Source organism: Oncorhynchus mykiss, chromosome 13 (assembly GCF_057628025.1).
Source record: "Oncorhynchus mykiss isolate SJ-2025 chromosome 13, ASM5762802v1, whole genome shotgun sequence".
Classification (NCBI taxonomy): Eukaryota; Metazoa; Chordata; class Actinopteri; order Salmoniformes; family Salmonidae; genus Oncorhynchus; species Oncorhynchus mykiss.
The window spans coordinates 30,437,362-30,464,648 of NC_143034.1; the positions used below are offsets into that span (position 1 = coordinate 30,437,362).

General features: G+C 43.8%; 1 protein-coding gene across 1 annotated transcript; it reads left to right on the forward strand.

Moving 5' to 3' along the window:
* The first annotated feature begins 1,731 nt into the window (after window positions 1-1,731).
* Window positions 1,732-12,584, forward strand: LOC110485943 (E3 ubiquitin-protein ligase TRIM21). Its single transcript, XM_021557200.3, has 3 exons — window positions 1,732-1,898; window positions 5,433-5,517; window positions 8,950-12,584. Exon 3 carries the CDS (start codon window positions 8,952-8,954, stop codon window positions 10,626-10,628), a length of 1,677 nt encoding a protein of 558 aa, XP_021412875.3. The 5' UTR covers window positions 1,732-1,898; window positions 5,433-5,517; window positions 8,950-8,951; the 3' UTR covers window positions 10,629-12,584.
* Window positions 12,585-27,287: the final 14,703 nt, after the last annotated feature.

Here is a 27,287-nt window from a genome sequence, read left to right on the forward strand (position 1 = left end):
TGTAGTGTAAACTATGGGAACATTGAAAATGGGTCAAGAAGGAATTAAATTGTACTTCATACAAATCATTCTGATTTTTTATTCCTTCCTGACAAATTATTCAATGGCACAAAGTCTGCCTCATGTGAAAGCCAGCTGAGTGTTGAGTACTGAGTGTGGGGGCGCATTTAGTCAGCAGCATGCTTTCATTAGCATTCATTACTCTGGGAATGGGTTGACTAGTCAAGCTGCTTTCTGGGTAAGAGGACACCTCTGCTCCACTTGGCATCCTCTTACCAAGTCTCTTCAGTCAGTGTGCCACCTACACACACACACGTGCGTGTGCACACACACACACAACCTTAGCACACCTCTATGTTCAAGGTGCACAAACTGTGGTTGGACACCACGCCCTTTATGTGATTGAGACCATTCACCTGACTTTCTTTTTGCCATTTTCTGATACCACAGGGTTAATAAAGTGGCCCTGAAGAAGGAGGTGGGAGTCACTAATGACTTTTCAACCTGGCAGGTCCCATTTCTCATCCTAACATATCAACAATAGGATATTTACAGATTTTTGGCCTAAAATAATAAGCAGTCATTTTGACAATGTGGATTTTACTATGGCATGTGGCCAGTTGACAGTAATGATGGTGAGACAAGGCATCTGGCTGTGTCTTTTGGTTCAACTCCAAAACTTTCAGTGGGAATGGATAAGGCTCTGGGCTATTGGAGAAGAACAATGAAGGAGGAATGAAGGTAATAGAATAGCGCAGTGTTCAGAGAAACACAACTGTTGCCTTCTTAACAGCCATTGGACGAGTCAAAAATCCAACTTCGTCAGTGACCTGCTGACCTAACAGTGGTTCAACTCGTGGTCCAGTGAACCAGACTAAGACCAGCACAGTACGACCAGAGCGAAAGAGACACAGCAGCATAGATTAGCATACACACACAACCCATATTTTCCATTTGCTGTGCAAGCCTGAGTCACAAGAACTGACGTTAGTTCCGAAGCAACAGAGGGTTGTGTGTGTGAGATACCTTGGCCATTAGGCACCACTCATGTAATAAAATATGAACTACAGTCTGCATGTTCCATACCAGTACATTTGAAAAAATGGATTACTATCCTATGATTGATTGTTGGTAGAATGTCTTTGGATTGAAAAAAACGAGTAATTCACTCCTCAAAGACTGAGTATAGCCAGTGCTCAACTTAGGTTCCGGTACTCATTTTGGGTGCCAGTACTGTTTCAAATCAAATCAAATCAAATCCAATCCAATCATCATCATTTCCATAGACCTGCATGGGGTTCTTGGTCAAGAACACCAGTTCACAGGCATGTTCCAGTCATTGCTTAGACTGCCCCATCCTTGTCAGCTAATTATTTTCCTCTTCTACCTCCTCTACCTGAACTCTTCATCGTGTTGTCTCTGCCCAACAGAACTATGTCATTAAACCTTGTTCTTTAGGTCCTTTGCTGTTTTCTTTTTACATTTAAAATGCTGTTGTTTAACCAGATTTTCCCCCCTATATTACAGTTTTGGTGTAAAAGGGTAGGCCTTCCCTCATCGTTTAAAGCTGCTTTTCATACCTGAAAGGGGAAGCCATATTGTGACTGGTGCAAAAGGGTTTTTAAAGAACCGGTACATTGATATGGCAGAATGGCATGAGATATGAATGGTTAACTTCACTAGCAGGAAATACAGACTTAAAGTAAAGCATTGCAATGCAGGTATTCTGTCACTTGACTGACGGTACGGAAGATCAGAGAGTTGATAGAAGTGGAATGTAACACATCTTGTCTCATTTTGTCTTATCTTCAGAGGTTTCCTACACAGCTGCACTACTAGGACTCAGAGTTGCGGAGAGAGCAGTGTCTACACAGACACATTCATACACACAAGCGAAGGTGAGTAAAGAGTTAGTCACAGCCCTTTCTGTGTCCTCACCTGTTTTAACTTGTTTGTCTTTAGTATTTCTTTGTATACATTTTGTATACAAAAATGCGGAAACATACCCTACAGTTTCAATATGTTCCATTTCAGCTCAATGTGACTAACTACTCTAAATCTGAATTAATTTACAGTTGTTACTACTTTATATACAGTGACTTCAGAAATAATTCACACCCCTTGACTTTTTCCAAATGTTGTTGTGTTACAGACAGAATTTTAAATGGATGTCAAAGTGGAATAATGTTTATAGAATGTTTTACAAATTAATAAAAACTGAAAAGCTGAAATGTCTTGAGTCAATAAGCATTCAGCCCCTTTGTTATGGCAAGCCTAAATAAGTTCACAAGTTGAAATGTGCTTAACAAGTCACATAATAAGTTACATGGACTCACTCCGTGTGCAATAATTGATTTTGATTGATTTTTGAACGACTACCTCATCTCTGTACCCCACACATACATTTAGGTTTTAGACATTTAGTAGAGCGACTGACTAGTGCATTCGATAGCTAAGGGAGACAACCACATTACCAGTCATAGTAAGTCAATTTTTCTAGATTTTTTTTGCAGATCAGCAATGTCTCCAGATAGGTAGGTGAGTGAGACATGGTCACCATTTCCATTGATACAGGGTGTCTTTGGGTAAATAATATTTACCCCTTTCTCACCTGGGCACACCAGCCATTAGGGAGCCTGGTTCACAACAGCACAGTGTTGTGTTGACCCTCTGTTCTGCTGATCCACTGACCACTGCTCTTTTCACAGCATTAACACAGGGGGCTGCCTTCTATTCAGTGCAGCCGTAGTGTTAATTCCTGGTTAAATGAGGCGGTGTTGGAGGGCCTGTGTTGTGGCGGTATTGAGAGTGGGTTCACCGTTCTCTGCCCTTGTACATCGCGTTCATATTGTTGTGGCTTTTTCAGGCCAGTATTGAGGTTTGGGAGTCAGGAATCAGGGATGCAGAGAACAAGTTGGAGCAGTTATTGAGTTATTTTATTTTATTTATTAGGATTAGTTGTCATGTCTGCTTTTAGTGGATTTTTACAGAGAATTTCAGAAGTGGGGCCAACAACCATACACGCACGCAAACACACACACACACACTCGCATTTTTTGACGAAACTTCTTTAATGAATTTTTATGTGCATGCCAATTGTGATCACTTTCCCCCATAAGTACAACAATCTGACTGGTATGATTAATACATTACAGTGTGAAGGACAACATATGACATCTGACAACATATGACATCTGTTCACTGAGAAAAACATATATTAATACACTGCAATGCCAATGGACTGCAAGAGTAACTCTATTCAAATGTCTCCTTTGACCGACTATTATATTACTTCAATTCGTTATCAGTAAACGGCCATCTATTGTATGGAAATCCACTTTAACTTGGTGGTTCTGACTGCATAAAGGACTCCTGACAGCCTCACCAAAATACATCAAGCACCTGTCAGTTTAAAGGCAAACTGACAAAGTCGTGCTGAAATACATCAGACTGTATGGTGATGGTAGAGTATAAAGGGGAAGGAGACTGGAGACTGTAGGTTTTATTATCTGAGGTGATGTCAAACTGTGCATGAGCAGCAAACAAAGGAGAATTTCTTACAACCAGGTTAGGACAGTGTTCAAGCATTCCCACGACGGGGGAGGCCTACTGCAGAAAAAAACATTGTTCTTGCACCTTTCATGAGGTAATCAAAACAGGCTTAGCCAGAATATTTGAACTGACAATTGTAGCTATGTGGATCCTGTACAGCGTTGTAAAACTCAACTAACTGAAAAAACATTTTTGCATAATAGCTACAAATGCAAAGAGGAAGTGTTTTCCACTAAGCTGCGAAAAAAAAAATCAAAAACAGAATACTTCCTCCCTCAGCACTCAACCTTCTTTCCCCTTATTGATCAGGATCTTCACTCCTTCACCTTCAACCATGCTTCACCTCCAACTTCACCTCCAGCCACATGGGTTACATGTTCAAGCCTGGAGTGAAACTCTGGACAACCTTTACTCCACACACAGAGACGCATACAAAGCTCTCCCTCGCCCTCCATTTGGCAAATCTGACCATAATTCTATCCTCCTGATTCCTGCTTACAAGCAAATATTCAAGCAGGAAGCCCCAGTGACTAGATCAATTTAAAAAAGTGGTCAGATGAAGCAGATGCTTAGCTACAGGACTGTTTTGCTTGCACAGACTGGAATATGTTCCGGGATTCCTTCGATAGCATTGAAGAGTACACCACATCAGTCATTGGCTTCATCAATAAGTGCATCAAGGATGTCATCCCCACAGTGACAGTACATACAGTGGAGAGTATTTGATACACTGCCAATTTTGCAGGTTTTCCTACTTACAAAGCATGTAGAGGTCTGTCATTTTTATCATAGGTACACTTCAACTGTGAGAGACGGAATCTAAAACAAAAATGCAGAAAATCACATTGTATGAATTTTAAGTAATTAATTTGCATTAATTACTACCTCAAAGGAGATTATTGTGGAGTACTGGAAAAAGAGGACTGAGCACGCCCCCATTCTCATTGACAGGGTTGCAGATGAGCAGGTTTAGAGCTTCAAGTTCCTTGGTATCCACATCACCAACAAACTAACATGGTCCAAGCACACCAAGACAGTCGTGAAGAGGGCACAACAAAACCTATTCCCCCTCAGGAGACTGAAAAGATTTGGCATGGGTCTTCAGATCCTCAAAAGCTTCTACAGCTGCACCATCGAGAGCATTCTGACTGGTTGCATCACTGCCTGGTATGGCAACTTCTCGGCCTCCGACCGCAAGGCACTACAGAGGGTAGTGCAAACCTCTATACCAGGTGGTGTCAAAGAAAGGCCCTAAAAATGGTCAAAGACTCCAGCCACCCTATTCATAGACTGTTCTCTCTGCGGCAAGCGGTGCCGGATCGCCAAGTCTAGGTCCAAGAGACTTCTAAACAGCTTCTACTCCCAAGCCATAAGACTCCTTAATATCTAATCAAAAGGCTACCGATACTATTTGCAATGCCCCCCCCCCCCCTCCTTACACCGCTGCTAATCTCTGTTATTGTCATCTATGCATAGTCACTTCAATAACTCTACCTATATGTACATACTACCTCGACTAACCGGTGCCCGCACACATTGACTCTGTACTGTTACCCCTCTGTATATAGTCTCACTATTGTTATTTTACTGCTGCTCTTTATTTACTTGTTACGTTTATCTCTTATTCTTGTCCATATTTTTTGAAACTGCATTGTAAGTAAGCATTTCACTGTGAGGTCTACACCTGTTGTATTCGGCGCATGTGACTAATAAAGTTTGAATTGATTGAAATTACATAAGGGTGTGATCTATGAATGGTTACCTTCGCTAGCAGGAAATACAGACTTAAGCATTGCAATGCAGGTATTCTGTCACTCGACTGATGGTAAGGAGAAAGAGTTGATAGAAGTGGAATGTAACACATCTTGTCTTATCTTCAGACGTTTCCTACACAGCTGCACTTCTAGGACCAGAGTGGCGGAGAGAGCAGTGTCTACACAAACACATTCATACACACAAGCGAAGGTGAGTAAAGAGATAATCTCACATCCCTTTCTGTTTTCCAAACCTGTGTTTACTTGTTTGTCTTTAGCAAAAAAACGAATTTCTATATAAAATCCTAAAACATACCCTACCGTTTCAATATGTTCCACATCAGCTCAATGTGACTAACTACTCTAAATGGGAATGAATGTACAGTTATTACTACTTTATATACAGTCCCTTCAGAAAGTATTCACACCCCTTGACTTTTAAGTTGTGTTGCAGACAGAAGTGTATGTTTTTAGAATTGTTTTACAAATCAATTACATATGAAAAGCTGAAATTATTATTCGTATCCCACAGCTGTTCGCTTCGCTAGTTAAATCAAATCAAATCAAATGTATTTGTCACATACACATGGTTAGCAGATGTTAATGCGAGTGTAGCGAACTGCCTGTGCTTCTAGTTCCGACAATGCAGTAATAACCAACGAGTAATCTAACTAACAATTCCAAAACTACTACCTTATACACACAAGTGTAAAGGGATAAAGAATATGTACATAAAGATATATGAATGAGTGATGGTACAGAGCGGCATAGGCAAGATGCAGTAGATGGTATCGAGTACAGTATATACATATGAGATGAGTAATGTAGGGTATGTAAACAAAGTGGCATAGTTTAAAGTGGCTAGTGATACATGTATTACATAAAGATGCAGTAGATGATATAGAGTACAGTATATACGTATACATATGAGATGAATAATGTAGGGTATGTAAACATTATATTAAGTAGCATTGTTTAAAGTGGCTAGTGATATATTTTACATCAATTCCCATCAATTCCCATTATTAAAGTGGCTGGAGTTGAGTCAGTGTTGGCAGCAGCCACTCAATGTTAGTGGTGGCTGTTTAACAGTCTGATGGCCTTGAGATAGAAGCTGTTTTTCAGTCTCTCGGTCCCAGCTTTGATGCACCTGTACTGACCTCGCCTTCTGGATGATAGTGGGGTGAACAGGCAGTGGCTCGGGTGGTTGTTGTCCTTGATGATCTTTATGGCCTTCCTGTGACATCGGGTGGTGTAGGTGTCCTTGAGGGCAGGTAGTTTGCCCCCGGTGATGCGTTGTGCAGACCTCACTACCCTCTGGAGAGCCTTACGGTTTTGGGCGGAGCAGTTGCCGTACCAGGCGGTGATACAGCCCGACAGGGTGCTCTCGATTGTGCATCTGTAGAAGTTTGTGAGTGCTTTTGGTGACAAGCCGAATTTCTTCAGCCTCCTGAGGTTGAAGAGGCGCTGCTGCGCCTTCTTCACGATGCTGTCTGTGTGGGTGGACCAATTCAGTTTGTCTGTGATGTGTACGCCGAGGAACTTAAAACTTACTACCCTCTCCACTACTGTCCCGTCGATGTGGATAGGGGGGTGTTCCCTCTGCTGTTTCCTGAAGTCCACAATCATCTCCTTAGTTTTGTTGACGTTGAGTGTGAGGTTATTTTCCTGACACCACACTCCGAGGGCCCTCACCTCCTCCCTATAGGCCGTCTCGTCGTTGTTGGTAATCAAGCCTACCACTGTTGTGTCGTCCGCAAACTTGATGATTGAGTTGGAGGCGTGCGTGGCCATGCAGTCGTGGGTGAACAGGGAGTACAAGAGAGGGCTCAGAACGCACCCTTGTGGGGCCCCAGTGTTGAGGATCAGCGGGGTGGAGATGTTGTTACCTACCCTCACCACCTGGGGGCAGCCCGTCAGGAAGTCCAGTACCCAGTTGCACAGAGCGGGGTTGAGACCCAGGGTCTCGAGCTTGATGACGAGTTTGGAGGGTACTATGGTGTTGAATGCTGAGCTGTAGTCGATGAACAGCATTCTCACATAGGTATTCCTCTTGTCCTGATGGGTTAGGGCAGTGTGCAGTGTGGTTGAGATTGAATCATCTGGAGTGGGTCTAGGGTGTCAGGTAGGGTGGAGGTGATATGGTCCTTGACTAGTCTCTCAAAGTACTTCATGATGATGGAAGTGAGTGCTACGGGCGGTAGTCGTTTAGCTCAGTAACCTTAGCTTTCTTGGGAACAGGAACAATGGTGGCCCTCTTGAAGCATGTAGGAACAGCAGACTGGGATAAGGATTGATTGAATATGTCCGTAATCACATCAGCCAGCTGTTCTGCGAATGCTCTGAGGGCGCGGCTGGGGATGCTGTCTGGGCCTGCATCCTTGCGAGGGTTAACACGTTTAAATGTTTTACTCACCTCGGCTGCAGTGAAGGAGAGTCCGCATGTTTTGGTTGCGGGCCGTGTCAGTGGCCCTGTATTGTCCTCAAAGTGGGCAAAAAAGTTATTTAGTCTGCCTGGGAGCAAGACATCCTGGTCCGTGACTGGGCTGGTTTTCTTTTTGTAATCCGTGATTGACTGTAGACCCTGCCACATACCTCTTGTGTCTGAGCCGTTGAATTGCGATTCTACTTTGTCTCTATATTGACGCTTAGCTTGTTTGATTGCCTTGCGGAGGGAATAGCTAATATTATCTAGTTAACATTGAACCTGGATGGTTAGCTCCCAGCATATTCATGCAGGGTAGTAACGACATGATGTTCATTGTCGTTTAACTAGCAAACGTTAGCTGGCTGGCTCGTTAGCTAACGTTACATTCACCGTGTGATCTTACACGTTCTTTACCTAGCTTGGTTCATTGTTTACCTAGCTAGATAGCTACATGTCTTAAGCTAAAGTGTACAGCGCATTGAATATGGGCGGTGTCAGTAAAGGTCTGCAAAAAAGCGCAATAAAATTGTTGCTAGCAGAGCTGGTTAGGCTGTTTTCATGTTATCCATAGGTAAACAAATCATCGGCCAGAGCGTCAAGTGTGCGCTCTGAACGCTCCGAGGGAGAAACGAGAGGGGTGTGGGTAAAGCTTAAGAGGGTGTGAACGATGCTAAATGGGTGTAGACAAAGAGGAGCTCTTCACTAGATACCAAAACATTTTCTCAAAAGTGCTTTCAAAGCAGAATTACTTTCCCTTTGTTCCTCAACAATGCAGTATATGATATAGCATTTTGTAGCTCTGAGTCTCCACTTTTATCCAATTGTACAATCCGGGTGTGCAAACCTCTTAGTGACTTACCTAGAAAGACTCACAGCTGTAATCGCTGCCGAAGGTGATTCTAACATGTATTGACTCAGGGGTGTGATAATTGTGTATTTCATTTTCAATACATTTTCTAAAATGTCTAAAAACAATGTTTTCATTTGGTCATTATGGGGAATTGTGTGTAGATGAGTGAGAAACAAATATATTTAATCAATTTTTTAAGTCAGGCTGTAACATAACAAAATGTGGAATAAGTCAAGAGTTATGAATACTTTCTGAAGGGCACTGTATGTTTAGTGAGCAAAGATATTGAAGTTGACTCATTCCAATAACTGATTTAGCCTATGTTTTGGGGGTTCTTTATAGTTTATATTCTGTATGTGTTCCAGATATGGCATCCCCCAGCAGTCTCCTGTCTGAAGAGCAGTTCCAGTGCTCTATCTGTCTGGATGTGTTCACTGACCCAGTCTCCATCCCATGTGGACACAACTTCTGCAAGGCCTGTATCAAAGGATACTGGGATAGCACAGGCCTGTTCCAGTGTCCCTTGTGTAAGCAGATATTCCACATAAGACCTGAACCGGATGTCAACAGAACACTTAGAGGAGTTGCAGAACTTTTTAAGGGATTGATAGTGAGAGACAGAGAGGATTTCGCTACAGAGCCTGGAGAAGTGGTCTGTGATGTCTGCACTGGCAGGAAGCGCAAGGCTCTGAGGTCCTGCCTGGTTTGTCTGACCTCGTACTGTGAGTCTCATCTGGAGCCTCATCACATAGCCCCAGCCCTGAAGAAACACCAACTGATCAACCCTGTAAAGAACCTTGAAGACAGGATGTGTAAGAAGCACAACAAACTCCTTGAGCTGTTCTGTAGGACTGACCAGATATGTGTGTGTCAGTTTTGCTCTGAGACTGACCACAAGGCTCATAACAGCATACCTCTGGAAGAAGAATGTGACCAAAGGAAGGCTCAGCTTGGGAAGACAGAGGCACAAGTGAAGCAGATGATTCAGGAGCGACTGCAGAAGGTTAAGGAGATCAAACACTCAGTAGATCTCAGCAAAAAACACACTGAGAGGGAGATGTCTGACACAGTACAGATCTTCACCGCTTTAGTTCACTCCATTGATAAATGTAAGGCTGAGTTCATTTGTGTGATTGAGCAGAAGCAAGAAGCTTCAGAGAAGTGTGCTGAAGGTATCATTAAAGAACTGGAGCAAGAAATCACTGAGCTGAAGAGGATAAGCTCTGAGCTGGGGCAGCTCACACACACCAAGGACCATCTCCAACTCCTCCAGAGCTCCCCATCCTGGTGTCTCCCTGTAAAGTCCAAGAACTGGTCGGAGATCAATGTTCAAAGCCACCTGCACATGGGGTACATGAAGAGAGCTGTATCTCAGCTGGGAGACAAACTGACGAGTGAGGTAACGAGATTTCATAATGAGATGGAGAACGAGCTGAAGAAGTTGTGTGAAGCTGAGATTAATATTCTGCAGTATGCAGTGGATGTGACTCTGGACCCTGATACAGCATATCCTGAACTAATCCTGTCCGTGGATGGGAAACAAGTGAGGTGTGGGGACCAATCACAGAATCTCTCAAATAACCCAAAGAGGTTTACTTATATATACAGTGTCCTGGGGAAGGAGGGCTTCTCCTCAGGGAAATATTACTATGAGGTACAGGTGAAGGGCAAGACTGAATGGGATTTAGGAGTGGCCACAGAATCCATCAATAGGCAGGGGTGGTTACCACTGAGCATTGAGGATGGAGTCTGGACTTTGGGGCTGAGCACAAATAATTACTATGAGGCTAATGACCCCAAAGTACAGCTGAGCCTGAAAAAGAAGCCCCAGAAGGTGGGGGTGTTTGTAGATTATGAGGAGGGTCAGGTCTCCATTTATGATGTGGATGCCACTGCCAGATCTCACATCTGCTCTTTCACTGGCCACAAATTCACAGAGAAACTCTATCCATACTTCCACTGTGGGTATCCTGATGGTGAGAGAAACATTGCCCCTCTGGTCATCTCTCCTGTCAGTCAGATGACTGGCCCAGTGCCACATTAGGGATGCATTTTGTTACGTTACAGATTTATTCTAAAATGGATTTCAAAAAAATATCCTCAATCTATACACAATACCCCATAATGACAAAGCGAAAAACAGGTTTGAGATTCTAAATTGAGCTCGGATGCATCCTGTTTCCATTGATCATCCTTAAGATGTTTCTACAACTTGTTTTGAGTCCACCTGTGCTAAATTCAATTGATTGGACATGATTTGGAAAGGCACACATATGTCTATAGAAGGTCTCACAGTTGACAGTGCATGTCAGAGCAAATACCAAGCCATGAGGTTAAAATAATTGTTCGAAGAGCTCCGAGACAGAATTGTGTCGAGGCACAGATCTGGGGAAGGGTACCAAAACATTTCTACAGCATTGAAGGTCCCCAAGAACACGGTGGCCTCCATCATTCTTAAATGGAAGAAGTTTGGAACCACCAAGACTCTTCCTAGAGCTGGCCGCCCAGCCAAACTGAGCAATCGGGGGAGAAAGGCCTTGGTCAGGGAGGTGATCAAGAACCCAATGGTCACTCTGACAGAGCTCCAGAGTTCCTCTGTGGAGATGGGAGAACCTTCCAGAAGGACAACTATCTCTGCAGCAATCCACCAATCAGGCATTTATGGTAGAGTGGCCAGATGGAAGCCACTCCTCAGTAAAAGGGACATGAAATCCTGCTTGGAGTTTGCCAAAAGCACCTAAAGAGTCTCAGATCATGAGAAACAAGATGCTCTGGTCTGATGAAACCAAGATTGAACTATTTGGCCAGAATGTCAGGTGGTGGCTGCATCATGCTGTGGGGATGTTTTTCAATGGCAGGGACTGGGAGACTAGTCAGGATCGAGGAAAATATGTACGGAACAAAGAGATAATGGATGAAAACCTGCTCTTGAGTGCTCAGGACCTCAAACTGGGGTGAAGGTTCACCTTACACCAGGACAACGACCCTAAGCACACAGCCAAGACAACACAGGAGTGGCTTCAGGACAAGTCAATGAATGTCCTTGAGTGGCCCAGCCAGAGCCCAGACCTGAACCAGATCGAACATCTCTAGAGACGTGAAAATAGCTGTGCAGCAACACTCCCCATCCAACCTGACAGAGCTTGAGAGGATCTGCAGAGGAGAATGGGAGAAACTCCCCAAATACAGGTGTACCAATCTTGTAGTGTCAGACTCGATGACTCGGTGTTTCAACAAAGTACTGAGTAAAGGGTCTGAATACTTATGTAAATGTGATATTTCAATTTTTGTTTTGTTTTTACATTTGCAAAACATTTAAAAATAATAATATTTTTGCTTTGTCATTATTGTTATTGTGTGTAGATTGATGAGGGAAAAATCAAGTTAATCAATTTTAGAATAAGGCTGTAATGTAACAAAATGTGGAAAATGTAAAGGGGTCTGAATACTTTCTGAATGCACTGTATACTCAGGAGGTGGAAAAAGTGCCAAATAAAAGTAAAGATACCTTCATAGAATTTGACTCAAGTAAAAGTGAAAGTCACCCAGTAAAATACTACTTGAGTAAAAGTCTAAAAGTATTTGGTTTGAAATATACTTAAGTATCAAAAGTAAAAGTATAAATCATTTCAAATATTTCAAATTTAGTGAGTCTGCCAGATCAGATGCAGTAGTGACGTTCTCTTGATAAATGTATAAATTGGACCATTTTCCTGCTAAGCATTCAAAATGTAACAAGTCATTTTGGGTGTCAAGGAAAATGTATGGAGTAAAAAGTAAATGATTTTCTTTAGGAATGTAGTGAAGTAAAAGTAAAAGTTGTCAAAAAAAGAAAGTAAAGTTAAGTACAGATACCCCCCAAAACTATTTAAGTAGTACTTTAAGGTATTTTTTACAGTAGTATACTACTGTATAGTAGCTAATCGCCTGGTAAAAATGTATGATTACAACTGTTACTCTAATTTATTATGTGAAAATAAAGAACAAGTACTTCCCTAAACTGTGTGTGTTGATCAGTCTCTGTGTGTTGGATCAATGGCTGTAATAGAAAATGCCAAAGGAGTGTGGGGAACAGCATTCCTGGCATTGTTAATTGAACTAATCTGATCTGGTCTGACAGGAACAACAGGCAGGTGTGTGTTCCAGCAAACACCTTTTCACATCCAGTAATTCAGGCAGACTACTTGAACACATTTTGTGATGAAATGCATAGGCCTAAGTGATTTATGTAGATTCTGAGCTCCTTTTCATAAACATGATAATCTCAGGTCATATGCAGGTAGTACAAACCTGGGTCAAATGTACATTTGCTATTTCAAATACTTTAGGTGCATTTTTGCCTTGCCAATAGGAATAGTTCCAAAAGTGCCAAACTGCCCACCTGAAACACTGAATCTTAGCTAAATCAATCATGCCTCAAGTATTTGAAAGAAAATAAATATGCCGGTTATTGACTCAGGCCTAATGTGGCTTTGTGCCAGGCTCAAGTTACAGTATATGACTACTCTGACCACACCTCATCTAACTGACCCATAATTTGACATAAAAAAACACCTACTGAATCTGACATATCAATGCACTATGTGCCCACACTATACAGTAGAATGTCCTAGATGCGGTTGTTTGCAGTAATGACAAAGCTAAATAGCAGTGCACCAATTACTAATAATTCCACACACATTAGAATGATAATGGTTCAGTTCCACCATTAAGTGAACTGTGGTGAAGGTGACCCATCTGTCAAGCCCACTTAATAAGGCAAATGTAATTATAATTCAGACAAAGACAAAGACATTAGATGTGCGTTTCTGGGTCAGAGCCTACATGTTTGTAACGGATTTCCTCCTCTTCGTCTGAGGAGGAGTAGCAAGGATCGGACCAATACGCAGCGTGGTAAGTGTCCATGATACTTTAATAATCACTGAACACGACAAAATACAAAAATAACAAAGTGAATGAAAACGAAAAACGAAACAGTCCTGAATGGTGACACAAACAACAAAACAGGCAACAATCACCCACCAAACACAGGTGGGAAAAGGCTACCTAAGTGTGATTCTCAATCAGAGACAACTAACGACACCTGCCTCTGATTGAGAACCATACCAGGCCAAACACAAAACACAACATACAAAAAGGAACATAGACAACCCACCCAACTCACGCCCTGACCATACTAAAACAAAGACATAACAAAAGAACTAAGGTCAGAACATGACAGTACCCCCCCCCCCCCCCCCCCCCCCAAAGTGCGGACTCCGGCTGCAAAACCTGAACCTATAGGGGAGGGTCTGGGTGGGTGTCTGTCCGCGGTGGCGGCTCTGGCGCGGGACGTGGACCCCACTCCATTATAGTCTTTACCCGCTTCTTAACCCGCCTCTGTGGTGCCTTTCGCCGCCGACCTCGGACTGGGGACCCTAGCAATGGGTCCCGAATGGACGGGAGATTCCGGCACCACCGGACAGGCGGGAGAATCCGGCAGCGCCGGAGTGAAGGGCGACTCTGGCAGCACCGGACCGGCCGGAGACTCCGGCAGCTCCGACGTGAAGGGCGACTCCAACAGCTCAGGACAGACGGGAGGCTCTGGCAGCTCAGGACAGACGGGCGACTCTGGCAGCTCAGGACAGACGGGCGACTCTGGCAGCTCAGGACAGACGGGAGAATCTGGCAGCTCAGGACAGACGGGAGACTCTGGCAGCTCAGGACAGACGGGAGACTCTGGCAGCTCAGGACAGACGGGAGACTCTGGCAGCTCAGGACAGACGGGAGACTCTGGCAGCTCAGGACAGACGGGAGACTCTGGCAGCTCAGGACAGACGGAAGACTCTGGCAGCTCAGGACAGACGGGAGACTCTGGCAGCTCAGGACAGATGGGAGACTCTGGCAGCTCAGGACAGACGGGAGACTCTGTCAGTGCTGGACAGGCGGGAGCACCTGGAGGAAGGAGACAGAGAGACAGCCTGGTGCGTGGGGCTGCCACCGGCCTGATGTGTGGAGGAGGCACCGGATAGACCGGACCATGGAGGCGCACTGGAGGTCTCGAGCACCGAGCCTGCACAACGCTACCTGGCTGGATACTCCCCGTCACCAGGCCAGTGCGGCGAGGTGGAACAGACCGCACTGGGCTGTGCTGGCGAACTGGGGACACCGTGCGTAGGGCTGGTGCCATGTAACCCGGCCCAAGGAGGCGCACTGGAGACCAGATGCGCTGAGCCGGCTTCATGGCACCTGGCTCGATGCCCACTCTAGCCCGGCCGATACGAGGCGCTGCGATGTAACGCACCGGGCTATGCCTGCGCACCGGGGACACCGTGCACCTCACGGCATAACACGGTGCCTGCCCGGTCCACCTCTCTCCACGGTAAGCACGGGGAGTTGGCTCAAGTCTCCTACCTGACTTAGCCACACTCCTCGTGTGCCACCCCCAATACATTTTTGGGGCTGCCTCTCGTCCCAGCCGTGCTGCCTCCTCATATCACCGTCGCTCAGCTTTCGCTGCCTCCAGCTCTGCCTTGGGGCGGCAATATTCCCCATCCTTCTCCGTCCAGAATCTCCTCCCATGTCCATGAGTCCAGAGATTTCTGCCGCTGCCCGATACCACGCTGCTTGGTCCTTTTTTGGTGGGTGATTCTGTAACGGATTTCCTCCTCTTCGTCTGAGGAGGAGTAGCAAGGATCAGACCAATACGCAGCGTGGTAAGTGTCCATGATACTTTAATAATCACTGAACACGACAAAATACAAAAATAACAATGAAAACGAAAAACGAAACAGTCCTGAATGGTGACACAAACAACAAAACAGGAAACAATCACCCACCAAACACAGGTGGGAAAAGGCTACCTAAGTGTGATTCTCAATCAGAGACAACGAACGACACCTGCCTCTGATTGAGAACCATACCTGGCCAAACACAAAACACAACATACAAAAAGGAACATAGACAACCCACCCAACTCACACCCTGACCATACTAAAACAAAGACATAACAAAAGAACTAAGGTCAGAACATGACAATGTTCATGTTGTTAATTGGGATCTTATGTAGGTCACTGAAACTCTGGTGGAGATTGGACCAGGTTCTGTTACCTGAATCAGGGGGCACTGCAGAAGAAGAGAAGGACTTCTGCTGAGGAATTGATTTTTGGGGTCTTGTGTGTCTGAGTTTGACTCTGAAAAATGATATTCATATAAGCTAGGTTACTGTAACAGTGGTTGAGATCTGCCCAAGTTCTGCTATCTGAGTCAGAGGGCACGGACTGCAGAAATGGAGCAGCATTTTCAAGGAATTTAGTTGTTGTGGTTGTGTGTCTGGATTTGAGTATGAACATGTTTTTTAAAGGTAAGGCTGAACAGCAATGGTGTTCTTTTTGTTATTGGACTAGGTGGAATATAATAAAATGTGGGTCAGCAAGGTAGGGTGAATTGCACAATATCACCTACACAGAGATGACTTACTACACTCACACCTACAAGAGGGCTCTTACGGCCATGCTGTAGGTGGGCTCTCCTACTGCTTGCATATAGATGATTTCACTGCATAATGGCCCTTACAAGGATGTCCTGTTGAATGTTAAACAAATCCTTTCCTGGTGTACAATAACATACACCGCCACGTACTGTGATACTTAGCAAGCGTGGGACTGTGTAATTATGGGTCAAACACAGACAAACAAATAAATCCAGTTATTTCAGCTTCAGAAAACATTTGGTCAGTATCTGTTGACCAATGAATGGTTATTCCTGTAACACGTCTGTCCTTCTCTTTCCCATGTCGTCAGTGCACTAGAGGACGTTAGCACTGGCTGAATGTCTGCTGTCATAGACGGTTAACATTAAAGAGTGTGTCTATGGCAAATGCTTGCCTGGGGAGGAGAGCCCAACAACATTTTCATTAGACTCTCAAGGATTTCATCAGAAACAACAGATTGAGGTGGCTCATCCTCGCTCGGTGATGAAGCTGCTATGACTTAACGCAGCACCTGTGCATGAGGAGAATCGGGACCGAGGCTGAGCAGTAGTGAGGAGGATAAACCTCTTCTTTCCGGAATGTTCTGGCTGTTTCCCAGCCAATCTCACATGGCAGCTCGTCATGCGTGCCCTTGGTAGAGATGTGACGGGCCCAATAAGACGTGGCATAACGGATCTGTCCCTGTCACACACCATTAGGGCCAACGCAGACTGGCAGCCAGGCCATCTGTCTGCTGCTGTAGAGTCACACACACGCATACACGCACACACACAGAAACGCATATAGAAATAGGCACATGCATACACCAACACTGACTCCAGCACACAAACACAGAAAAAAAACAGGAGTTGCATGCATAGCACGCATCGCCACCAACACACTCACATGCAGGCAAACTAAAGGATTTCAGACACACACACAAACACTCTTGTCCTGTCAGTGGTGTAGAAGCGTGTGTGTCCAATGCCCACGCCCCACAGGCTCACAGTGCCTTGGCCTTTGAGAGTCTTATGTGTGTAAATATATGAGACTGGCTCCATTCCAGAGCTAAATCGATTGTAAACAGCATACATTAATCGACCAGATCTTCATTTGAATTCCCTCCAACACCAACATGAGTCATGAAGGTTATCTGTCAGGGTGTTGAGAGTATTGTTTTGCTTGCTGCTTATTCCCTGTTAGCACAGCGAGTCATACAATCAAATGTATTTATAAAGCCCTTTTTACATCAGCAGATGTCGCAAAGTGCTTATACAGAAGCCCAGCCTAAAACCCCAAACAGCAAGCAATGCAGATGTAGAAGCACAGTGGATAGGAAAAATTCCCTAGGAAAGCAGGAACCTATGAAGAAACCTAGAGAGGAACAAGGCTCTGAGGGGTGGCCTGTCCTCTTTTGGCAGTGCCAGGTGGAGATTATAAGAGTACATTGCCATTAAGGCCAGATCATTCTTAAAGATGTTCAAACGAACATATATGACCAGCAGGGTCAACTAATAATCACAGTGGTTGTAGAGGGTGCAACAGGTCAGCACCTCAGGAGTAAATGTCAGTTAGATTTTCATATGCGAGCATTCAGAAGTCAAGACAGCAGGTGCGGTAGAGAAAGAGAGAGAGAAGGAGGGAGAGAGAGTGAGGGAGAGGGAGAGAGAGGGTTGAAAACAGCAGTTCCAGGACAAGGTACCACGTCCGGGGGAACAGGTCAGGGTTCCGTAGCCACATGCAAAACAGCAGAAACTGGATCAACAGCAAGACCAGGTGGACTGGGGACAGCCAGGTGTCACCAGGCCAGGAGGGGAGCAAGAGAGAGCGAAAGAGAGAGATATGAGAGAATTAGAGGGAGCATACTTAATTTCACACAGGACACCAAATAACAGGAGAATTTCACCAGATAGGACAGACTGACCCTAGCCCCCAAGCACATAGACTATTGCAACATAGATACTGGAGGCTGAGACGGGGGGAAGTTGGGGGATACTGTGGCTCTCTCCGACGATAACCCCGGACAGGACCAAACAGGCAGGATATAACACCACCCACTTAGCCAAAGCACAGCCCCCACACCACTAAAAGGATATCAACTGACCACCAACTTACTGCCCTGAGACTGGCTGAGTATAGCTCACAAAGATCTCCTCCATTGCATGATCCCGAGGGTCCGTCAGACCGGACAGGAAGATCACGTCAGTGACTCAACCCACTGAAGTCGAGTATAGCAAAAAAAAGGCACGACGTGAGTCATCCCTCCTTGGGACAGCATGGAAGAGCACTAGTAAGCCAGTGACTCAGCCCCCGTAATAAGGTCAGCCCCCGTAACAGGAGCATGTGTAAATGGTAATGATGCCGCTGTAGCCCTATACCAAGAACAGTGACTATAGACTGATAGCTATGCCACTGCCATGTTAAACATCCCCCCGTAATGTCATCTCAGCACCTGGGGCATCATTTTAATTCTGATAAGGAATGAATTTAAGATACTATTCTGCCTTTTGGCATCTCCATCTTGCAATTTCATTTTCTCTACAAATAAAACTTGTCTGAACCGATTTGTACATCACTGAGTAGGTTAGTGGAGGGGCGTCCAAGATAAACATTCAATATTCATACTCCATATCTAAAGATCACACATTAACACACAATGCCTCCAGATCATTTCCATGTATGCTTACAGCTTACAGCCAAATAAATATGTATGTAGACCAGAGGTGGCAGCACAGGTGTGGCGGGAGGGAAAACAAATCTGGGGCCCGTAGTTTTTCCTGATCTGGTAACCTAACCAGGTAAAACTTCAAACCTTATACGGTATGACGTGATTCATCTATCTATTCATCTAAAAAAAAATCATTTGGGCGATGATGGGGCCAGAGTTTTTCTAATCAGGTCACATGGTTTTAAAAAACTTCCTGGAAAAACTCCTGGCCTTAGGGAGGATGAAAACCCTGTGAAACTGCAGCAACCTTGTACATGTTCATATGAATTATATTTTAAAGAAGAAGGACTAGGGGGTTTCCTATACACAGACAGAAAAAGCAACACAATTGGACAATAAAACCTTTACTCACAGTCTATGTCAGCTATTGTGTTAATTGATTGATTCCAGTTAATAATTTTGGTTTGAAAAAGTTTAGTTAGCCTAGTCAGCCGAAGTTTGAATTTAAACCAAATTTGATCGCATTCATATTTTCTCATAAACAAATGGGCTATAAATACACAACGTTACAGCTTTGTTTACCCTTTCCAGAGGGACAGGGTGCATAGTAGGCTAGCCTACGCAGCTGCTGTTGTTAGTAGCCTACAGTTGATCAGACTGAAAAAAGTAGTCTTGTTTCCATGCTTGAGCTTTTGCTTGTGTCTGTAGGGAGTACAGTGATGTGTTCTCGCACATAAATAAAGGAGGAAATTGATGTGTTCTCGCACATAAATAAAGGAGGAAATTGATGTGTTCTCACACATAAATAAAGGAGGAAATTGATGTGTTCTCGCACATAAATAAAGGAGAAAAGTGATGTGTTCTCACGCATAAATAAAGAAGGAAAGTGATGTGTTCTCACACATAAATAAAGAAGGAAATTGATGTGTTCTCGCACATAAATAAAGGAGGAAATTGATGTGTTCTCACACATTAATAAAGGAGGAAGGTGATGTGTTCTCACACATTAATAAAGAAGGAAAGTGATGTGTTCTCGCACATAAATAAAAGAAAAGTGCTGTTCTCACACATAAATAAAGGAGGAAAGTGATGTGTTCTCACATATTAATAAAGAAGGAAAGTAATGTGTTCTCGCACATAAATAAAGGAGGAAAGTGATGTGTTCTGGCACATAAATAAAGAAGGAAAGTGATGTGTTCTCGCACATAAATAAAAGAAAAGTGCTGTTCTCACACATAAATAAAGGAGGAAAGTGATGTGTTCTCACATATTAATAAAGAAGGAAAGCGATGTGTTCTCGCACATAAATAAAGGAGGAAAGTGATGTGTTCTGGCACATAAATAAAGGAGGAAAGTGATGTGTTCTCACACATAAATAAAGGAGGAAAGTGATGTGTTCTCACACATAAATAAAGAAGGAAAGTGATGTGTTCTCACACATTAATAAAGAAGGAAAGTGATGTGTTCTCGCACATAAATAAAGGAGGAACGTGATGTGTTCTCGCACATAAATAAAGAAGGAAAGTGATGTGTTCTCACACATAAATAAAGGAGGAACGTGATGTGTTCTCGCACATAAATAAAAAAGGAAAGTGATGTGTTCTCGCACATAAATAAAGGAGGAAAGTGATGTGTTCTCACACATAAATAAAGAAGGAAAGTGATGTGTTCTCACACATTAATAAAGAAGGAAAGTGATGTGTTCTCGCACATAAATAAAGGAGGAACGTGATGTGTTCTCGCACATAAATAAAGAAGGAAAGTGATGTGTTCTCACACATAAATAAAGGAGGAAAGTGGTGTGTTCTCGCACATAAATAAAAAAGGAAAGTGATGTGTTCTCGCACATTAATAAAGAAGGAAAGTGATGTGTTCTCGCACATAAATAAAGAAGGAAAGTGGTGTGTTCTCGCACATTAAAAAAAAGGAAAGTGATGTGTTCTCACACATAAATAAAGAAGGAAAGTGGTGTGTTCTCGCACATAAAAAAAAAGGAAAGTGATGTGTTCTCGCACATAAATAAAAAAGGAAAGTGATGTGTTCTCGCACATTAATAAAGAAGGAAAGTGGTGTGTTCTCACACATAAAAAAAAAGGAAAGTGATGTGTTCTCGCACATTAATAAAGGAGGAAAGTGGTGTGTTCTCACACATAAATAAAAAAGGAAAGTGATGTGTTCTCGCACATAAATAAAAAAGGAAAGTGATGTGTCCTCGCACATAAATAAAAAAGGAAAGTGATGTGTTCTCGCACATTAATAAAGGAGGAAAGTGGAGAGCGTCTTGAGCTTAATGCACTGTACTTTGTGCCCGGCCTGTGAGACCTGCGATTTCCGTGAATCTGATTGGTCAAGTCATGTGAGTGCCTGCAGCAGAACTCCAATGTGTAGGACAGAGAAATCGTGCACGTGTTGACAAATCACGATTCAAATTGTTCTAAAAACAACACTGACCCTCTTTTGAACGCCTTCGTCGATTGATTTTATTAAATTAAATCAAAAGTGTTTGAAAAGTGCTGTGTCAAATGCTGCCTCGCCACACGTTTTCCATCAGCCCTGATACAGACATCTCATGCAGTGGCAACCCGTCATTCAGGGCAGTGCCTTGCCTAGTTAAATAAAGGTAAAAAATAATTAAATCAACAATCTACTTGCCAATCTTTTTCAATCCTTGACATATGAAGAGAAATTATACAGTGCAAAAGTATTCATCCCCCTTGGCGTTTTTCCTATTTTGTTGTCTTACAACCTGTAATTTAAATGGATTTTTATTTGGATTACATGTAATGGACATACACAAAATAGTCCAAATTGGTGAAGTGAAATGAAAAAACCCAGCTTGTTTAGAAAAAAAAACCAGGGGAAAAAAAACAGAAAAGTGGTGTGTGCGTATGTATTCATCCCCTTTGCTATGAAGCCCCTAAATAAGACCTCGTACAACCAATTACCTTCACTAGTTAAATAAAGTCCACCTGTGTGCAGTCTAAGTGTCACATGATCTGTCACATGATCTCAGTATATATACACACCTGTTCTGAAAGGCCCCAGAGTCTGCAACACCACTAAGCAAGGGGAACCACTAAGCAAGGGGAACCACCAAGCAAGCGGCACCATGAAGACCAAGGAGCTCTCCAAACAGGTCAGGGACAAAGTTGTGGAGAAGTACAGATCAGGGTTGGGTTATAAAACAATATCTGAAACTTTGTACATCCCACAGAGCACCATTAAATCCATTATTAAAAAAATTTAAAAATATGGCCCCACAACAAACCTGCCAAGAGAGGGCCGCCTACCAAAACTCACAGACCAGGCAAGGAGGGCATTAATCAGAGAGGCAACAAAGAGACCAAAGATAACCCTGAAGAATCTGCAAAGCTCCACAGCGGAGATTGGAGTATCTGTCCATAAGACCACTTTAACTGGGTAAACTTCACAGAGATGGGCTTTACGGAAGGGTGGCCATAAATAAAACATTGTTTGAAGAAAAAAGAAAGCAAACATGTTTGGTGTACGCCAAAAGGCATGTGGGAGACTCCCCAAACATATGAAAGAAGAAACAAAAATGTGGCTTTCTGGCTCAAACACACCTCTCATCACCCCAAGACCGCCATTCCCACAGTGAAGCATGGTGGTGGCAGCATCATGCTGTGGGGATGTTTTTCATCAGCAGGGACTGGGAAACTGGTCAGAATTGAAGGAATGATGGATGGAGCTAAATACAGGGAAATTCTTGGGGGAAACCTGTTTCAGTCTTCCAGAGATTTGAGACTGGGACGGAGGTTCACCTTCCAGCAGGACTATGACCCTAAGCATACTGCTAAAGCAACACTCGAGTGGTTTAAGGGGAAACATTTAAATGTCTTGGAATGGCCTAGTCAAAGCTCAGACCTTAATCCAATTGAGAATTTTTGGTATGACTTAAAGATTGCTGTACACCAGCGGAACCCATCCAACTTGAAGGAGCTGGAGTAGTTTTGCCTTGAAGAATGGGCAAAAATCCCAGTGGCTAGATGTGCCAAGCTTATAGAGACATACCCAAGAGACTTGCAGCTGTAATTGCTGCAAAAGGTGGCTCTACAAAGTATTGACTTTGTGGGGGCGTTCTGTTTTTTTGTCTTATTTCTTGTGAAATAATAAAAATCACAATAAAAAATATTTAGCATCTTCAAAGTGGTAGACATGTTGTGTAAATCAAATGATACAAACCCCCAACAAAATAGGTAAAATGCCAAGAGGAGTGAGTAATTTCGCAAGCCACTGTAGAAAAAATTTATCGGTGCTCATCGGCCATTGGACATAAACATTGGACAAGTTGGAATTCGCAAATTCAACAACGAGTGGTTTGGAAGGATTCAGTGGCTAACTGCAAGCATTGCAAAGCAATCACTAGCCTGCTATTCAGTGGTGGCTGTGTGGTCCAAGTCTGTGTTTAGGGGTCTCTTTTCCAAGCTTAAAAGGATAAACATTCAACATTGGCCATGCTGTCAATCCAGCATGAATTCTGCCACATTCGTAACAACTGGATACTCAGAACTGGGAAATATCAGACTTCAGTGAGTTCAAGACAACTGGGAACTCTGGAAAAAAATAGCTCTGACTGGGAAAATAAGTTTTGAACGGTCATCCAACTCAGACCGAGGCTCCTGCGGTGGACGACTGGTTCAGGCGCGCGGAGGAGACATGGGAAGCTGTCCGTGTTCACCTTCAGTGGGCCGTGCTGCGCCAAAAGGAGAACGCAGACCGCAACCGCAGTGAGGCCCCGGTGTCCTCACCGGGGGACCGGGTCTGGCTCTCGACCCGAAACCTGCCACTCCGCCTGCCCTGCCGGAAGCTGGGTCCACGGTTTGTGGGGCCATTTACAGTCCTGAGGAGAGTGAACGAGGTTTGTTATAGGTTACAGCTTCCCCCCGATTACCTATTAACCCCTCGTTCCATGTGTCTCTCCTCAGGCCGGTGATGGCTGGCCCGCTCCAGGAGTCTGAGGTGTGGGAGGTTCCTCCGCCCACTCTGGACATCGAGGGGGCCCCGGCGTACTCCATTCGCTACATACTGGATTCGAAGGCGTTGGGCGAGGGGTCTTCAGTATCTCGTGGAGTGGGAGGAGTACAGTCTGGAGGAAAGGTGCTGGGTTCCGGTTGAGGACGTGTTGGACCCTTTAATGCCGCAGGAGTTCCACTGTCGTAGTCCGGATCGCCCTGCGCCTCGCCCTCCAGGTCATCCCCGAGGCCGGTGTCAACGCGCAGCTGGAGCCGCGTGTCAAGGGGGGGTAGGTGCTTCCTCCGAAGTCGGTCCCTCTCCTTGTTCGGGCGACGTTCGGCAGTCGACGTCACCGGTCTTCTAGCCATCGCCAATCCACCTTTCATTTTCCATTTGTTTTGTCTTGTCTTCCCACACACCTGGTTTCACAGAGCAGAAATACAGTTTTTGCTCTCCTGCCTCTAACTTACATGAGAGCATACATCATTAACAGAAACAACTTGTTACATCCCGTTGTGTTGTTGTCCTCCAGTGGCTAGCTAGCTAGCTAGCTAAAATTGTCCCTTTCCTAAATTAGCCATGGATGGAGATAGGTATTTGGACTTGTGTTTTACTTAATTATCTGTACTGGCCAATGACTATAATGGCGATTCTGATCCAACTATTAATTCATACATTGTTGTGCCCCTGGCTTGAGAGGATTGGAGTTCAATATGTAGCCAGATGTAGAAGGCTAATGTTAACTAGCTAACGTTGCCCATGAATGTAAGTTAGGCTAGCGAGCAAGCATTTTATCCAGGTAGCATAGGACAACAAAATATAAAAGCATGTACTGTATGACAGAGTGATAGACCGTTGGTCAACATGGAAGAGATGAGGATGGCATTGGCATTTCTAGTAGGGTGAGTCAGCATGTTTTTCTACTTGCATGAAAGTGCACGCACGCACACACACACACACACACACACACACACACACACAAATAATCATTGACAGCCACATCATATTTAGCTTACGTTGATTGGTTGAAATGTTGAAATGGTGCCGGAATAATGAAGCTCCTGTTTTCTTTGTGACTTGCGGTAACTCTCCGTGGTTCTAAATCAATAGTTGTTTAGTGGTCCAATAATGTCGGAAACATTAACTTGCTTGACCATGCTGTAGGTCATGTAACTGTCTGTTACTGTTGGCTTCCCCAGTGATTTTACTCACGTAACCGCTACTGGTTGCTTGTTGAGTATGCACAACAGTGTCTCCCTCGCTGCTTTCTATTACAACTGCCTTGGCCTGCACTGACCTCCATCCGTTTTTCTCTGTCACCTCGCAGGGGGTATTGGCCAATTAAGCCTGTGCATTGAACAGCACTTCAGCACAGCTTCTCACCTGCCTTGGTTGTGTTAGGAGAGGGAAAATGTTGTGCTGACATAACCTCTGGTTAACAAGTCTATTTACAACATGGTCCCATGAAAGAACCAGGAGTCTGTCATTGTTTTACACCAATTAGACCTATTTGCCACACGCTGATAAAGGCTCTTCAGTCGAAACATTGGACAAATAAATCCACAGCAAGGAGAGAAGCGGGGGACTTTGTTTTAAACTAAGACATCATCCATTGGACCGAGCGCATATACGAAAGGATAGAGGCTCAGGAGCAACTATTTTAGCACAATGCTATTTTGACAGGCCTAAATATGGAACCGAGAAAGTAGAGGGGACCTGGGTCCGGCAGCCTTCTGGACAAAACCAAATCCGTTTTAGAGAGCATCTTGGAAGAGGACAGGGACAGTCAACCCATATCACAAATCAAACACGAGTGACACTCGTGTTGAAGCCCAAAGAAAGGAGAAGTGGAACGACCCAAACCAACCCCCGTAGGACATGGATAAGATTTAGAAAATGGCCTTGTTTCTCTGTCTTGAGTCAGTCAAGGGCAAAAAGCAGCAGAGGATAACAAAGGGAAAGAATGACATAAATACTGGCTTGTTGGTGTGGAACGAGCCAAAAGAGATGTACAGTGTTTATGGCGGAAGGCAACATTAGGTACAGTAGGATAGGTAGGGGATACCCTCTGACTTACTGTACTACCCATCCTTGCAAACATCCGATGAGCCATAATAAGAATGCCATATTGTTGAGAAGATATGGGCCTGGCTAGAGTTGGATTACCGGATCAAATGATAGTGTTTGTTTTCTCAGGTAATTGTGCATATGATGCTGCTTTCTGGAATTCTAACATACGAGGAAGGGGGAAAAGCTAAGAGATGATTGGCCTGTACTTAGGGAAGTCATATGGTGTAAATGACAGGACTTTGGTCAACAACAGAACATGTGACACAAATTACCAAAACATTGGTTTAATGACATTTCCATATCAACAGATACTATGATGAGGGAAGAGTGGAAACCATGGTGAGCACAAGTGAATACAGTATAATAACCATTTGGAATCAGTCCAAGCACTAAACCTACAGTAAACCCATAGAGAATGGATTTTCCACCCATCTAGTTAGATTTGTGAAACCCATCATAGCAGATACGTGACTAATGAGTTGAAAAACTGGAAACATTTTCAATGGAAGATGATACTGTCGAGATCATGTTCCACTCCATGCATGCCTGGATTTTTCATTGAGGGAATTAAAGTTATTTCCTGATCAGAAACATTGGAAAGATTGCGCAGTCAAAAGTATTTACTCTTTTTGGTGGAACCACCACATCCGTTTGATATATTACAATGACAAATAAGAACACTTTTTCCCCCCCTACGAACATCATTACATGTGCGAAAGAACAGCAGCTTTTTACAAAGCTCTTCCCACTCCTCTCCTCCATGTTCCTCCATTTCATCAACAAAAACAATAACAAAGGTGCTGCCGTGTACATGGTGCTGTTTCCCTAAATGCGGATTCAATCTTTAACTGGTGCAGGCTAATTCAGTGCCTCACATACACAATATAATATAGGCCTATACATTTTTGGCCAAATATCACTGTTGTCATCTCCACCGTCTTATGTTGTGTTCAGTGGAGCCTGCTGAGGGGAGGACGGCTCATAATAATGGCTGGAATGGAGCGAATGGAATGGCATCAAACACATGATGAAACCGTGATGTATTTGATACCATTCCACTTATCCCGCTCTAGCCATTATCACGAGCCCGTCCTCCCCAATTAAGGTGCCACCAACCTCCTGTGATTGTGTTCCTCTCAGGGAATCATGGCACTGAACACGTCCACAGTACACAAGGGCTTTGAGCCTGGATACAGCACTTGGTCACACACCACAACCCCCCGAGCTGCTTTAGTGCTATTATAAACTGTTTACCAATGAAATTAGAACAGTAAACAAGTAATTTTGCGTCATACCCGTGGTATATTGTGTGATTTACCACAGCTTTCAGCCAATCAGCATCCAGGAGTCAAACTATCCAGTTTATAATGATTGTTAATTAATGTCCAAGTAATGACTCTGGTGATTAAAAATGATTAGACAGTCTATCGAAGGTTTTAGGTGATTGAAAATGAACGTCGCTGTGATCTTGATAATGATTGTAAATTAATGCTTGTGTAATTACCGTAGTAAATGGATGTCCGTCCGGCACTTGCACGCAT

Excerpts from the sequence above, each read along its gene's own strand:
- LOC110485943 (XM_021557200.3), top strand. The coding sequence starts at position 8,952 with ATGGCATCCCCCAGCAGTCTCCTGTCTGAAGAGCAGTTCCAGTGCTCT.